The sequence below is a fragment of the Oryx dammah genome, unplaced genomic scaffold, assembly GCF_014754425.2.
Source record: "Oryx dammah isolate SB20612 unplaced genomic scaffold, SCBI_Odam_1.1 HiC_scaffold_27, whole genome shotgun sequence".
Classification (NCBI taxonomy): domain Eukaryota; kingdom Metazoa; phylum Chordata; class Mammalia; order Artiodactyla; family Bovidae; genus Oryx; species Oryx dammah.
In genome coordinates, this window is record NW_024070211.1 from 6,654,620 (window position 1) to 6,668,784 (window position 14,165).

Consider the following 14,165-nt stretch of genomic DNA (forward strand, 5'->3'; position numbering starts at 1 on the left):
ATTGACTTTGCAGAAAGCATTTCCCTTCTACTCTGACCTAAAACTCCAGTTTCTGTCCCCAAACCTGCCTGTGTCACCTTGGTGGCCAGAAACAGCTGAATACCAAGCAAGGAAGTTGGGCCCAAAGATTCAAATTTGGGGAGACAAGGAGACTTTGCAAGACTGGGCTTGAGGCTCACACTCCAGGAGGACCCTGTGTCCTCGTGCAGAGGCAGCCGGGAGTGGGAAGAGGCTGGGCTCAGACAGAGCCGGGTTCTAAGTCTGGCCTGGAAAACCCTCTTGGCCCAGGTCCCTGGTTGGCATCCCATGTCTCTACTTCCCTTCTCAGGAAAATTTCTCATCTGTCTCCCCCTCAAATTAGTCCAGGCCGGTGTGGAGGGGAAAACAGCACTAAGGTCACTTAAGGTGACCTTAAAATAGCACTTAAGGTCACCAATGACCTCCAGGTTGCCAACATTAGGAGTCATGGCTCTGTCATTTTCTTATTTGACCTCTGGACCTCTGACAGAGCTGAGCATTGCTCCTTCATCGAAACATTCCTCCCCTGGCTTCTGAGGCACTGTACTCTCTTGATTTCCTTCCTTCCTCCCTGGCAGCTCCTCTATCTCCCTTATTAACTATTCTTCCCATCCTAACCGGTCAGACCTGGAGCTCCCCAGAGCTTGAGCCCAGGCTGTCTTCATTCCTCTCCCTGAGTGATCTTGTCTACTCCCACTTCTTTAAGCACTAAACGCATTAAATGTATTATGTAGCTCATAGACCACCTACATGAGCATCTCCTTGGGGTGCTGGTTAAGATGCAGATTCCCAGACATTCTCCTGCAGGCTGGTGAACCTGCCAAGGACATTTCTCATTTCTGCCAGACTGGTATCTAAACCTCTTTCCTACACCTAGGAAACTACTTGCTACACAAGCCTCAGCAGAGCTTGCCTTCTACAAAAGCTGCCAAGACCAAATTAATGATTTCCAGACTCCCTTGAAGCTAGGGTACAGGAATGCAGGAGCTAGGCTTGGCCAATCAGAGGCACTCAATGCAGACTTGGAATCAGGAGCAGAGAGTGGAAGATCGTTCTGATAACTGATGGCAAAATTGGACAGCAAGGAGATCAAGCCAGTCAATCTGAAAGGAAGTCAACCCTGAATATCACTGGAAGGACTGATGCTGAAGCTCCAATACTTTGGCCAACTGATGCAAAGAGCCAACTCACTGGAAAAGACCCTGATGCTGGGAAAGATTGAGGGCAGGAGAAGGGGGCGACAGAGGATGAGATGGCTGGATGGCATCACTGACTCAACAGCCATGAGTTTTAGCAAACTCCAGGAGATAGTGAAGGACGGGGAAGCATTGCATACTGCAGTCTATAGGGTCGTAAAGAGTCTGACACGACTGAGCGACTGAATAACCACACCAACGGTGAAGGTACCCAGTCCCCAGGGGACAGCGGCGGTACAAGCTGCGGCATTTAATGCATGTCAGCAGTGTCCTCGCCAAACTGGCTCAGTAGAGTGGCTTGGCTGAGATCCCGTCTGCTGCCTTGCCCCAGTTCTCCAGCTTCCCAGAAATCCTGTGAACTACTGAATATTCCCTTTCAGTGAACTTCTTTTCTGTTTAAATCAGCTCAGGTTGGTTTCTGTTACTTGCAATAAGAAGGCTAAGTAAGAAACAGCTATTCAATAGGACTCTCTGGGAATGACGCCAGGTGATGCTTACACAGATCCAAGTCTGAAACCCATTATCTCAATGCTGTGTGTGTATGTTAGTCACTCAGTCGTGTCCAATTCTTTGTGACCCCATTGACGATAGCCCACCAGGCTCCTTTGTCCATGGAATTTTTCAGGCAAGGATACTGGAGTGGGTTGCCATTTCCTTCTCCAGGGGATCTTTCCGACTCAGGGATCGAACCCAGGTCTCCTGCATTGCAGGCATACGCTTCACCATCTGAGCTACTAGGGAAGCCCATCTCAATGCTGACAACTCTCAGATGTGTATCTCCTGCCTAGTCCTTTGACCTTCAAATGAATATATCTAAATGTCTTCTTGACTCCTCCACTTGAATGCTTCAAAAACCTATAAGATGTAAAAACAGAATTCTTGACTACCCTCCAGACCTGTTCTTGTCTCAGATTTCTCTTCCCAGGAAGGGGCAATGGCATTCTTCTGTTAGGAATTTGGGAACCATTCTTGACCCTCCCCACATGCATTCCATCAACAAATCCTGCTGTCACTACTTATAAAATCCTTCTAGAATCTGCCCACTTCTCCACCAACCACAGCCCCAACCACTTCTCCCCACAACCACCATCGTCTCTTCCATGAACAACTGCCAACAGCCTCCCTGGGTCTTCTCCCAACTCCTCCCATCTCGTCTCCATGCAGCAGCTGATAACGATCTTTCTAAAATATAAGTTGAGGGGGACTTCCCTGGTGGTTCAGTAGCTAAGACTCCTTGCTCCCAATGCAGGAGGGTCCTGGTTCAATCCCTGCTCAGGGAACTAGACCCCACATGGAGCAACTAAGAGTTTGCATGCTGCAACTAAGACCCAGGGCAGCCAGATAAATAAATAAATATTAAAGGAAGCAAATATTAAAAAGAAATAAAAAATATAAATTGGGTCATGTTGCTTGCCTGCAAAATAAATGAAATCCAGACTTGCCACCAGGGCCTACAAACTTGAGGCTCATCTGGCCCTTGCTTCCCAAACTCATCTGGGGTGGCTCTTCCATTTGCCAGGCTATGCTTTTGTTCCTCTGGCCTTCTTTCAGTGTCATAAACACTTTAGGTTCTTTACTGACTCAGATGTGCCCTATGGTGTTCTCTCCAACTAGAGCACCCTCACCCCATTATTCTCTATTAATGCTCCTTTTCAGGTTTCTTCTTTTCATTGTTATTCCACTGATATTTTCTGAGCTCCTACTATGGTGCTATGGTCAACACTAGGGATCCAGTGGTGAGAGAGGTTCTTGTCTCATGGAAGTCGAAATCTAGTGAAAAATCAGATTTTAATAAAGTAATTACACAAGTAAATGTAAAATGTATCTAGGATGTATGCTGCCAAAGACAGCGACACAGGGCTGTTAGGGAGAACAGAGCCAGAGTAAAAGTGGAAAGACAAGTTAGGAGGCCAGTGTAGCATTCCAGGGGAGCGGTGACAGTGACGTGGACCAGGGTCGCGCTGTAGAAAAGCAGACAGAGACGCTTAGAAGTTAACACTAATTACCTTTAGTGATGAAGGACACGGAGCTTCTGGCTTGTGTAACAGAAGAGAGGGAAAGACCTTTCTCTGAAAAGGGAAAACTGGAAGGGCTAGCCTGGGGCAGAAGCTGTGACGTGGCTTTGGACACACTGACCAAGTGAAAGTGAAATAGCCATGTGAGCAGCTGGACATGAGGGTCTGGGCTGCTGCTGCTGCTGCTAAGTCACTTCAGTCGTGTCCTGTGCGACCCCATGGACGGCAGCCCACCAGGCTCCCCCGTCCCTGGGATTCTCCAGGCAAGAACACTGGAGTGGGTTGCCATTTCCTTCTCCAATGCATGAAAGTGAAAAGTCAAAGTGAAGTCGCTCAGCCGTGTCTGACTAGTAGCGACCCCATGGACTGCAGCCTACCAGGCTCCTCTGTCCATGGAATTTTCCAGGCAAGAGTACTGGAGTGGGGTGCCATTGCCTTCTCCGGGGTCTGGGCTAAAGGTACACATATGTGAGCCAGCTGAAACCAGAACACTGAACCCATGTGTATGGACGAGACTGCCTGCAGAGATGAGGACCCAGAACCAAGCCTCAGGGCAGGCCTAGACAGGGAGGAGGAGCCTCCATGACATTTATGACATGTGCAATTACTGACCTACTTACTGTCTGTCTTCCCCAGGAGACTATAAGCTCAGTAGAGCAGAGACTATGTCTCTCTTAATGAGTAATGTGTCTACCCAGGGCCCAATGTGGGGCCTGGCATGGAGCAGTTTCCCTGCACGATGTTGGCCACTGTCCCTCGGCAGCGACAACCTCATCCAATCCTTAGACAACATGATTGGTCGACTTGTCTCTGCTGTCCAGCAAAAAGCCCAGATGCCTAAATGACATTCAAGACCCTCCAAGTCAAGCTGCATGCCTCAGCTCGCCATCTTTTTAAATGCACTACGGCTGAGTTTTCCAAACTGGGGTTCCTCTTCACCTGGATAACCAGAGGCAGAAAACAGGATGGACACAGCGCCTCTCCCTGGAGCCTAGACTGTGCCAAATGGATTGCCAGGGACAAGTAGGGGCGAGGGTGGGGACTTTCCGGTCCTGCCCCTCTTCCCTGAGAAGTGTCTCCTCCCTCAGTGTAGGTCTCCGTGGCTGTGTTTCCCTGCCTGGGTCTATCCCTTCATGACCTCTGCTGATGAAACCAGGGGCGGAGACCCAGCTTCTGGAACCAGTCCAGAAGGTTGGTGGAACTTGGAAGTGGGACACAAGACTGGCTTGGTTGCCTTCAGAAGCTGGACCAGTGAGTTCACGTGCAAGTGGGGGCTAACGATGCCCGGCCGCCCAGAAGACTGTGTGATGCCCTTGGGGGCCTGGGTGATGATGAGTGAGCAAAAGCACTGCTCAGAGGTGCAGAAAGAAACAGAGGCCGGAGGCAGTGGGAAGGATGAAGCAGCTGCTTTTGCTCCTGATGACTTTGCAGCCTCAAGTGGGGCCTTGGTGAGGCCTGGGTGAGGTCTACTGCTCCCCAGTACCACAAGGCACCTCTAATTCCTTAAAACAAGTTTCCCTTCAACATAGACTTGAGAGGCTTTCTGTTTCTTGCAAACAAAAAAAATCTCTAAGATTACATAATTTCTACCATTTTTTTAAAAAACAGAAATGTTATTATTTGGGTAAAACGAGTATTGACACACGACAAAGCAGAACGTAGAATTCACAAGAACACTGAGAATTAAGAATGAAATCCTTTCTAAAACTAGACTCAAAAACGCTTAAGTTACAAAGGAAAAGATTAATTTGACTCCAAGGAAACTTAAAACTGCATTATAAGACACGATACTGATTTAGGTAAACGTCCCTCTTCACCACCACCCCTTTACTGAGAACACATTTTCTCTGAGGACAGATACTGGGAAGCGTGCACATTTACATAGCCGTTACCTCTGGGGAGAGGACAGGAATCATGAGACATGGTCAGAGGTGACTGCAGCTTTTCTGTTGCCTTTACATTTTTTAATTAAAAATCAGTATGTCTTTTGTTCAATGAAAACTTCATTAAATTTCCAAAAACATATACAAAACACAAGTGTATGTGTGGTGGACTGATTCATCCAAGACCCACTGTACGTTCATTGGTAGTTTAAGATACATGACATAGCGTAAAGTCTCAGCATTGTCATAGTGAGACTTAGTGGCTCACTACAAGTCATAGTGGCTTACTTGGTTCCTGAATATGCTTTCTTCCCATCTGTTTCCATACTCATTCACTTGTCCTCTCCAGTTAGTGGAGTTCTTCCATCCTTCAAAACGCATCTGGAAAGTGTCAGCTCCTCCAGGAAGCTGTCCCTGACTACATCAGTCTCTCTCCCTGCCTTGCTCCACTGGTCTCTTATGGCACTAACCATATCTTTCTCTGTGTACTCTGGATAGACTCCTGGGGTTCCACTTACCAGACAGCAAACCCGAGCAGCATCTTTACGTTCTTGGTGTCTAGCAGAGAAATAGCGTGGAGAACTGACACAGAACAGCCTTAAAGTCAGACAGATCCACGATGTGACACGAGGCAACTGCCTTAATCTCCCTGGGTCCATTTTCACCTGTATTACTGTGAATATCAATGTAACAATGGCCCAGGACAGGAAGAAGGTGGCTGATAGAATGATTATCTGTTTTAATACTCCCTTATATTTGAACAGTTTTAAATTAAAAACAAAAACCTTTACCAACCCAGAGAGGTAAGCAAGGAAGGATTATTAGACCCATCTTAAGGGTAAATAACTGAGGTTCAGAGAAATTACATAGGGACTTTAGAAGGAAAGCGAATAGGACCAAAGGTTAGAACATTTGGCTGGAAATGCTGATTTCTCCATTCCCCAGCTGTGGGTGCTTAGACAAATCTATAGTACTCCCTGGATATCAGTTTCCCCATCTTTTTTTTTTTTTTTCAGATTTATTTTTTTAATCTTAATTTATTTATTTTTTAATTGAAGGATAATTGTTTTACAGAATTTTGTTGTTTTCTGTCAAACACTGATAAGAATCAGCCATAGTATACATGTGTCCCCTCCCCATCTTAAATGGCAGTTCCTAGGTGATCTTGACCTTCAAGCGCTTCTCAGCATTGATATTCTAGTTTCCTGTAACCTACCCAGGACCCTCCTTAGCAGGACAGCAAAAAAAAGACTGCAAGTCCCAGGGCAGAGCCCTTAGTTACTCCCAGGAAACCAGCTGGAGGACTTGCTTTGAGAATCAGTCAAATTTTGACTCAGCCAAACAGAGCTTCAAGAATGGGGGTCAGTCATGCCCAGAACTGAGACTGGGGGAATGCCAGCATCAAACTGCATGTAAATATAAACACAAACGCAAAGCCAAACAGGAAACCTCAGGAAAGTCCAAAGGTCAGAGTCTAACTTTTGAGGCACTGACATGCTGAAGAGAAAAGCTGAATTTGGGTGTCAGAAACCTTTCTGTTGCAAAAATGAACACATGCATGCACCAAACTAAAGTCTCAAAGGCAAAGATTTGGATTTTGTCAGGCCTACACTGGAGCCAAGGCAGAGTCCTGATAGGAGCCTGCAGTGGCCTCCAGATCCATTCTGAGGACTCCCTCTCCCAGGCACACACCAGTGCTTACCCACACGGAGCCGGGCAAGACCAGATGCACGGGCATAAATGGGCATTTCTGTCCCTGGAGAAAGGTTCATAGTACAGCCCTTTCTCCAGATCCTGCTCTGATTTAACATATTAATGAACAACCCCAACAGGAGTATGAACTGTGAAAGCCCTAACGATGCTGATCGCACTGACCTCTTCCAGGTCACAAAATGAAGACAATCCTCTGGAGGCTCTCTCTCCTCAAGAGGAGGTTCTGGGCAGTTTCCCTGTAAGCCTCCAGTAAAATACATCCTACATTCACAGGCGGTAGGTTCCAAGCTACTGGTTCTGCTCAAGGAAAGAAGCCAAAGGTCATCGCTGCTTCAAACAAGTACTGCCCCTCCCCCACCATATGCAAAGCATTAGGCTAGGCTGGGGACAACAGAGAATGAGATGGTTGGATGGCACAACCAACTCAATGGACGTAAGTCTGAGTAAGCTCTGGGAGTTGGTGATAGATAGGGAATCCTGGCGTGCTGCAGTCCAAGGGGTCGTAAAGAGTCAGACACAAGTGAGAGACTGAACTGAACTGAACTGTGAAAGACATGAGGACAAAAAGAGACCCAGCCCCGTCTAAAGAGGTCTGTCAATTAACCCTATAATCATTCCATTAATGAAAATGCATGCGTTACCTACGTGGCTTCATTTAATACCATAGTCCCATGAGGCAAACATTATTATCCCCATTTTACAGATGCCAAAAGTGGAGACACAAACAGATCAGGTCACATGCCCAAGCTCACACAGCTGACAAACTGCGGAGCCAGAATTTGAACACAGGTCCACCGCCTTCCCCAAAGAGGATGATCTTTCCACAGTCCTCTATCATCACTACTCTAGGATGGGGGTTCAGACTGCAGGGGAGAGGAGAAGGAGGAAAGATTCCCCAAGATATTGGCCCAGAGTATGAGGAACTACTAATCTTTCTATCTGCTACACAGTAGGTGCTCAATATTCTCAGGGTGAAGGACGGAAGGTGAGAGCCACTTGAGGTCCAAAACGCCACCTAAATTCAGGGCATCTTCTGAAAGGGAGCTGCAAAAACACATTATTCTCCTTTGGCCCAAAGCCTCAGGGTGTCTGCCCTAGAATATTCCGGCAGAGGAGGCCCAGGAAAGTGCGGTGGGTCTGGAGAAAAGGAAAGAACTCCTCTGAGCAGGGGAATGGGGTGGGGCAGCCTGCAAAGGCCAAAGGAAAGGCCTGGGACGGCAGTGCTGGAAAAGACAAAGAGGAGAGGGGAGGGGAGAGGAGACTGTAAACTCCTGAACAGCCTGGCCAAGGTGAACCCCGGCTCCTGGCGCCTTCTCCTCCGCATTCGTTCCACACTACCAGCCAAATCTCAGAACCAGCAGTCTGGGGGAGAGGGGGCCTCCCTGTTCCCAGGGAGAAGTTTCGTTCAGGACTGTGGCGGGAAGGTAGTCTTCCCAGAAAGGGAGTGACTTAGGGGACGAACTTGTGCGGCTCCAAAGATGAAAATCCAAACAGATGCTGTGAGGCGCTGAGCAAACCCGCCAGTGACCGGGCTGCAGGTCATCAAGAACATTGTGGGTATGTCCCTCGACCTGGGAAGTCTGTCGTCGAGGTGACTGCGAGGCCCCCCTAATGGTTCCTCGCTCTCCGCCCCAGGCACTCGACGGGGAGGACCCAGATGTTAGAGATGCATTCGGTTCTCAAAGATTTAGAGAAGGGGCAGGTTTCTGGGGCGCGGTAAGAACCATCACTGCTCGGGTCACGCCTGTGAAGGTCAAGGAAAGGCCCTGCCGGGACCCCAGACCCCTCCCACCGCGGCCCTCCTCTCACCTCCTCCAGCGCCAGGGCTGCCCCACGGCACCGGGGCATCTTGGCGGCGAAGGCAGCAGCCCCGGCCGTGGAGCTGAGGTCCTCTGCCGTGACGGCCAGGAACTCGGCGACGCTGAGCTGCTCGGGCATGGCGGGCGCGAGGTGTGGGCGCCGGGGCTGCGGGAATGGGGCCCGGGGGGCGCTTGCTGCACTGAGCGGGGCCGGCCTCTCCGCCTGCCGCGAGCGCAGTCCGGGACTCGGCGCGCCCCGCCCCCTCCGTGCCGCCCCGCCCCCTTCGCCTGGCACTGCCGCGTTCCCCTAAGCGTCCCGGGAGCCCCGACCTTTCCCACCCCGCCCGCTTCTCAGCCCCGCCCACAGCCTTCCAGCCTCTCTCTGCACCTTAACCGGGACCGCGCGGCCTCGGCCCTCGCCGGGCTCCTCGGCCCCGCTCCTGGCCTCCCGGCCCCTGAGAACCCCGCCCCTGGCTTGCTGCCCCGCCCCCGGCCCCTCGGCCCCGCCCCCTGGCCTCCCGGCTCCTGAGAACCCCGCCCCTGGCTCACTGCCCCGCCCCCGGCCCATCGGCCCCGCCCCTGGACTCCCGGCTCCCGAGAGCTCAGCCCCTGGCTCACTACCCGGTCCCCGGTCCATCGACCCCGCCCCCTGGCCTCCCGGCTCCTGAGAACCCCGCCCCTGGCTCACTGCCCCGCCCCTGGCTCGCGTCGCTGCCCTTGGCCCCTCTGAGGGCTCCGCGTCCCCTCTCCCTGCGTCTCTGCCGGGTGCTTCGGCCTCCTTTAAAGCTCCTCCGCCCGACCTCGCTCTCGGCGCGTCCAGGGCTCCGCCCCTTTGTCGGGCTCCCGGGCCTCTGAACTTACCCTCCCTCCCAAAGCCCGGGGCCCCATCTCCGCACCACTCCTGAATGCACCCTGTGTCTTTCTCTCCTGTCTGTTGGTTCGCAGCCCTCACGATCTCACCCTTCAGCCTTATCCCCACCCGGTCCGTCATCGCTCTCTCGAGCCCGGGATCGGAGGGCTCTCGGTGCCCTGCCTGCGCCCCGGATCGCCCCACCCCTTCCTTGCCCCGCACACCAGTTTCTGTGCCTCTGCTCGTCCAGGACCGCCCACACCCGCCCCTTGGCTCCGTTCCTAACCGTGGACCGTGCTTCCGGGGTCTGTGTGTCTTGGTGACCTAGCTAGCTGTGATTTAAGGAAAAATACGTCCCTCCTTGGAACCTCAGTTTCGTCCTCTGCAGAATGGGAAGTCTAATGCCACTTGGTTGTGATTTGGGCAGGAGGGAGCCTCACACGTGCGTGTACCCAACAGGCGCTCAGGAACTGGTTCCCCACCACCCCTTACCCAGCCCTCTCACCCACACCTTCATTCTTTCTGGGCTCAGTCTCCTGCCTTTCACCGACTCACCATCCCGACCAGGCTCAAGACTACCACTCCTTCGCACCCACTAAACTCTGCCTCTTGGGAAAGGACGTATATATTTGGGTGGATGAGGGATGGTGTTCAGGATAAAAATCCACTTAGGTTTAGTTCTGGAGCATGAGGTCCTCTAGAAAATATCAGGAAGCATTGCGCTGAAGAACATTGGCTTTGGAGTCAGATCTCACTTCCCATCCTGGCACTGCTGTGGACCAAGCTGTACACAGCTGAGTGAATTGCTTGCTTCTCTAAGCTTGAATCTCCCTGCTTTTGAAATGACCTCATGGTATTTCACCCCACTACCTTATTGAGAAGATTATCTAGCTAGCCAGTAGTTGCAGCACATAGGCTCAGTAGCTGTGATGCATGAGCTTTGTTGCTCCATGCTGCATGGAATCCTTTTGGATCAGGGATCAAACCTATGTCCCCTGCATTGGCAGGCAGATCCCCATCCACTGAGCCACCAGGGAAATCCCTCTGGGTGTATCTTAAAGGCTGGACCCCTTGCTCTTCTTCTCACTCCACCCAGGCTTCCTGGAAACCTTCATGCAACCCCAACAGCTCTCCTTACACCATTAATGTTGATGTCTTCTATAGTCATTTCCTCTGTAACAAATTACCACAAATTTGGCGGCTTAAAACAACACCTATTTATTCTCTTATAGTCCTAAAGGTCAGAAGTCTGAAGTTTACTGGACTGAAATCGAGGTATCAGCGGGGCCACACTCCCTCCAAAGGCTCTAGAGAATTTGTTTCCTCACCTTCTCCTGCTTCTAGAACTACATTCCTTGCATTCTTTGGCCTGTGGCAAAGTTCACATCTTAAAGGCCATCTTGCTTCTGTGTCATATTACCTTCTTTTCTGTGGTCAAATTTCCCTTGATCTCCATCTTATTAGCATGTTTATGATTACATTTTTGGCCCATCCAGAGGATCTAGGATAACCTCCCCTCCTCAAGATCCTTAAATTAATCACATCTGCAAAATTCCTTTTGCCATAGACAATAACAGGTTCCAAGGATTAGGACCTGGGTATCTTTGGGGGCCATTACTGAGCCTATCACATCTTCCAAGACTCTTTCTCCAGCCTGGAACCTTCTCTGGGTTAAGATCTATGTATATAACCATTTACGGGATGGTTTCATGTGACTACCTCACAGACAGTCTACGTGTCCAAAACTGAACTGACCATCTTGTACCTCACTCCTTCTCTCTCTGTCTTGGTGGAAGGCACCACTGTGCCCCCGGAAATCATACTCCCCATCTCCTTCCACCAGCCTTCACTCAGTCATTATCACTACTTCCTAAATGTCTCACAAACATGGTCACCTTCTCCATTTCCTGGCCAACACTAGTTCAGATCACACCACCTCTCATCTCCTCACCAGTCTCTCTCCCCCTAGTCTTGCATATCTGGTCGGCTGCTCCCCTCCTTAGAATTCTCCAATGACCCCCATTGCTCTCTGAGTGAAAGACAAACTTCTTCATGGCTATCTGGTCCTATATGATCTCTTGCTCCTGCCATTTACAGCCTTACCTCTCATCTCTCCTCACCTGCCATGAACGGAAAAGAAAATACAGTAGAAATTGAAGTTTCTCAGTCGTGTCTGACTCTTTGCGACCCCATGGACTGTAGCCTGCTAGGCTTCTCCATCCATGGGATTTTCCAGGCAAAAATACTGGGTTGCTATTTCCTTCTCCAGGGGATCTTCCTGACCCAGGGGTTGAACCAGGGTCTCCCACACTGCAGGCAGACACTTGACCATCTGAGCCACCAGGGGAACACAGCTCTCTCATTATTCTTCCCATAACATATCCCAGCCTCCTTTCAGCTGCTCAGATAAGATGTCAGTTCCTCCAGGAAGCCTTCCCTAATGTTTTTCCTGGGACTCCCACTGGACTCAGTACCCTTTGCCCCAGCACTTCTCAATGAAGGCTGTAGTCACCTATTTGCTGGTCTGGGTCTCTGGCCCATTTATTTATTGAACACTTACTATGTACTGGGGCTTCCCTCATAGCTCAGTCAGTAAAGAATCTGCCTGTAATGTAGGAGACCCGGGTTTGATTCCTGGGTCAGGAAGATGCCCTGGAGAAGGAAATGGCAACCCGCTGTAATCATCTATTTGCTGGTCTGGGTTTCTGGCCCACTTATTTATTGAGCACTTACTATGTGCTCTGGTTTCCCTGGTGGCTCAGATGGTGAAGAGTCTGCCTGCAGTTTGGGAGACCCAGGTTCGATCCCTAGGTCAGGAAGATCCCCTGGAGAAGGAAATAGCAACCCAGTATTCTTGCCTGGAAAATCCCATGGATGGAGGAGCCTGGCAAGCTACAGTCCATGGGGCCGCAAAGAGTCAGAGATGACTGAGCGACTTCACTTTCTACTTTCTTTCTACTACGTATTAGTGACAGAGCCAAGGGCTATACAAGCAATACCTCACTCAATACCTACAACAACCCAAGGAGGTGGGGAACATTATTCTTCCTGTCTCTGTGTTAGAGATGGAAAAAACCAAGGCTTAGAGGGGTTGTTAATTTGTGTAAAGTCAGAATGAATGACCCACTTATTTTGGCTTCCCTGGTGGCTCAGAGGGTAAAGTGTCTGCTTGCAGTGTGGGAGACCTGGGTTCGATCCCTGGGTTGGGAAGATCCCCTGGAGAAGGGAATAGCTACCCACTCCAGTATTCTTGCCTGGAAAATTCCATAGACGGAGGAGCCTGGTAGGCTACAGCCCATGGGGTTGCAAAAAGGTGATCACCACTGAGCAACTTCACTCTCAGAATGAATGAATAATGTAACCAAGACTGCAACCCAGGTCTGCATGACTACAGAGCTTTTGCTTTAGTTTTATTATTAATCACCAAACTATGCTACCTAACTAGAAAATATTGCCTCTTATAAATTAAGTAGATATACATGTTCCGTATATTCTCTCCTATAATTAAAACGTGACATCCCACAGAGGCAGAATACGATCATAATACCTTGCTGCTGCTGCCGCTAAGTCACTTCAGTCATGTCCAACTCTTCACGACCCCATGGACTGCAGCCCACCAGGCTCCTCCATCCATGGGATTTTCCAGGCAAGAGTACTGGAGTGGGTTGCCAACGCCTTCTCCAATAATACCTTGCAAGCTAACAAATTCCTAACTATTTTGTAAAGCAACCTCTTCAGTGTCAAATCCCCTACCAGATACTCAAACCAAGAGACACGTACTTTGAGGGTGGGTCACTTTCTGAAGTACAAGTTCTATTTCAAGACTTTTGGGAGAAAATGAATAATAAATAATAAATAAATTACAGTATTATTTGGAAATAAGATAAAACCAGAGCAATATCAGGGTAGGTTAAAAATTTTATTTTGTTTAGGCCACACTGCGCCGCATGTGAGATCTTAGTTTCCTGACCAGGGGTTGAATGTGGCCCCAGCAGTGCGAGCACTGAGCCTAACACTGGACCGCCAGGGAACGTGTCAGGAAGTTTTAAAGGGAACATTTCCAGTTGCTGGAAATTTCCAGCTGCTTCTAGTTGTTTCTCCAGACCGCCCTACATAAACATTCACTTTACTAAGTCTATTTCAAGAGAAGAGTTTGAGATACACTACTTATAAAATCGCTGTTTCTAGGTCCCTGGACCAACCTGTGTAAATTCAGCTCCCTGGAATTCACTTGTTCACTCAATAAACGTTTTATCAAGCAGTTCTAGGTGTACTCTTGAGTGAAAAGTGAGGAGTGAGAAGGCTTTGGATACAAAGATGGGCAAGATAGGGAGCGATTCTCAGAGAACTTGTACTTAAAAATGCCCTTGAATAGATGTTATGGGAATTAGGAATGGGGAAGGGCAACGAGTCCTTTGGTGTCTGGCTCAGGGAAGCTGGGGAGGCTTCAGAGAAGAAGGGGACCTGATCTGAGCCCTGAAGGATTTGAAGGAGTTGGGACAGAATGAGCAAAGACAGGGAAGAAAGTACAGAAAAGTCCATTCCCATCAGCGTGGACACAGGCTGCAATACCTCCCATAAGAAAGCAACTCCTCTTGGATTCTAACTTCTCCCTCTAGCTGCTGCCCCATCTCTCTGCTCCTCTTTGCAACTGAAGTCATTGAAAAGTCACCACTATATTCACAGTTAAG

The 14,165-nt window shown here is 49.6% G+C and overlaps 1 protein-coding gene across 1 annotated transcript in view; it reads right to left on the reverse strand.

Moving 5' to 3' along the window:
• Positions 1-8,859, reverse strand: part of ASAP3 (ArfGAP with SH3 domain, ankyrin repeat and PH domain 3) — a 49,510-nt gene extending 40,651 nt beyond the window's left edge. Inside the window, 1 exon segment of the mRNA XM_040229588.1 lies at positions 8,635-8,859. Within this exon segment, the coding sequence (XP_040085522.1) occupies positions 8,635-8,763 (129 nt within the window). The 5' untranslated portion in view covers positions 8,764-8,859.
• Between the last annotated feature and the right edge of the window lie 5,306 nt (positions 8,860-14,165).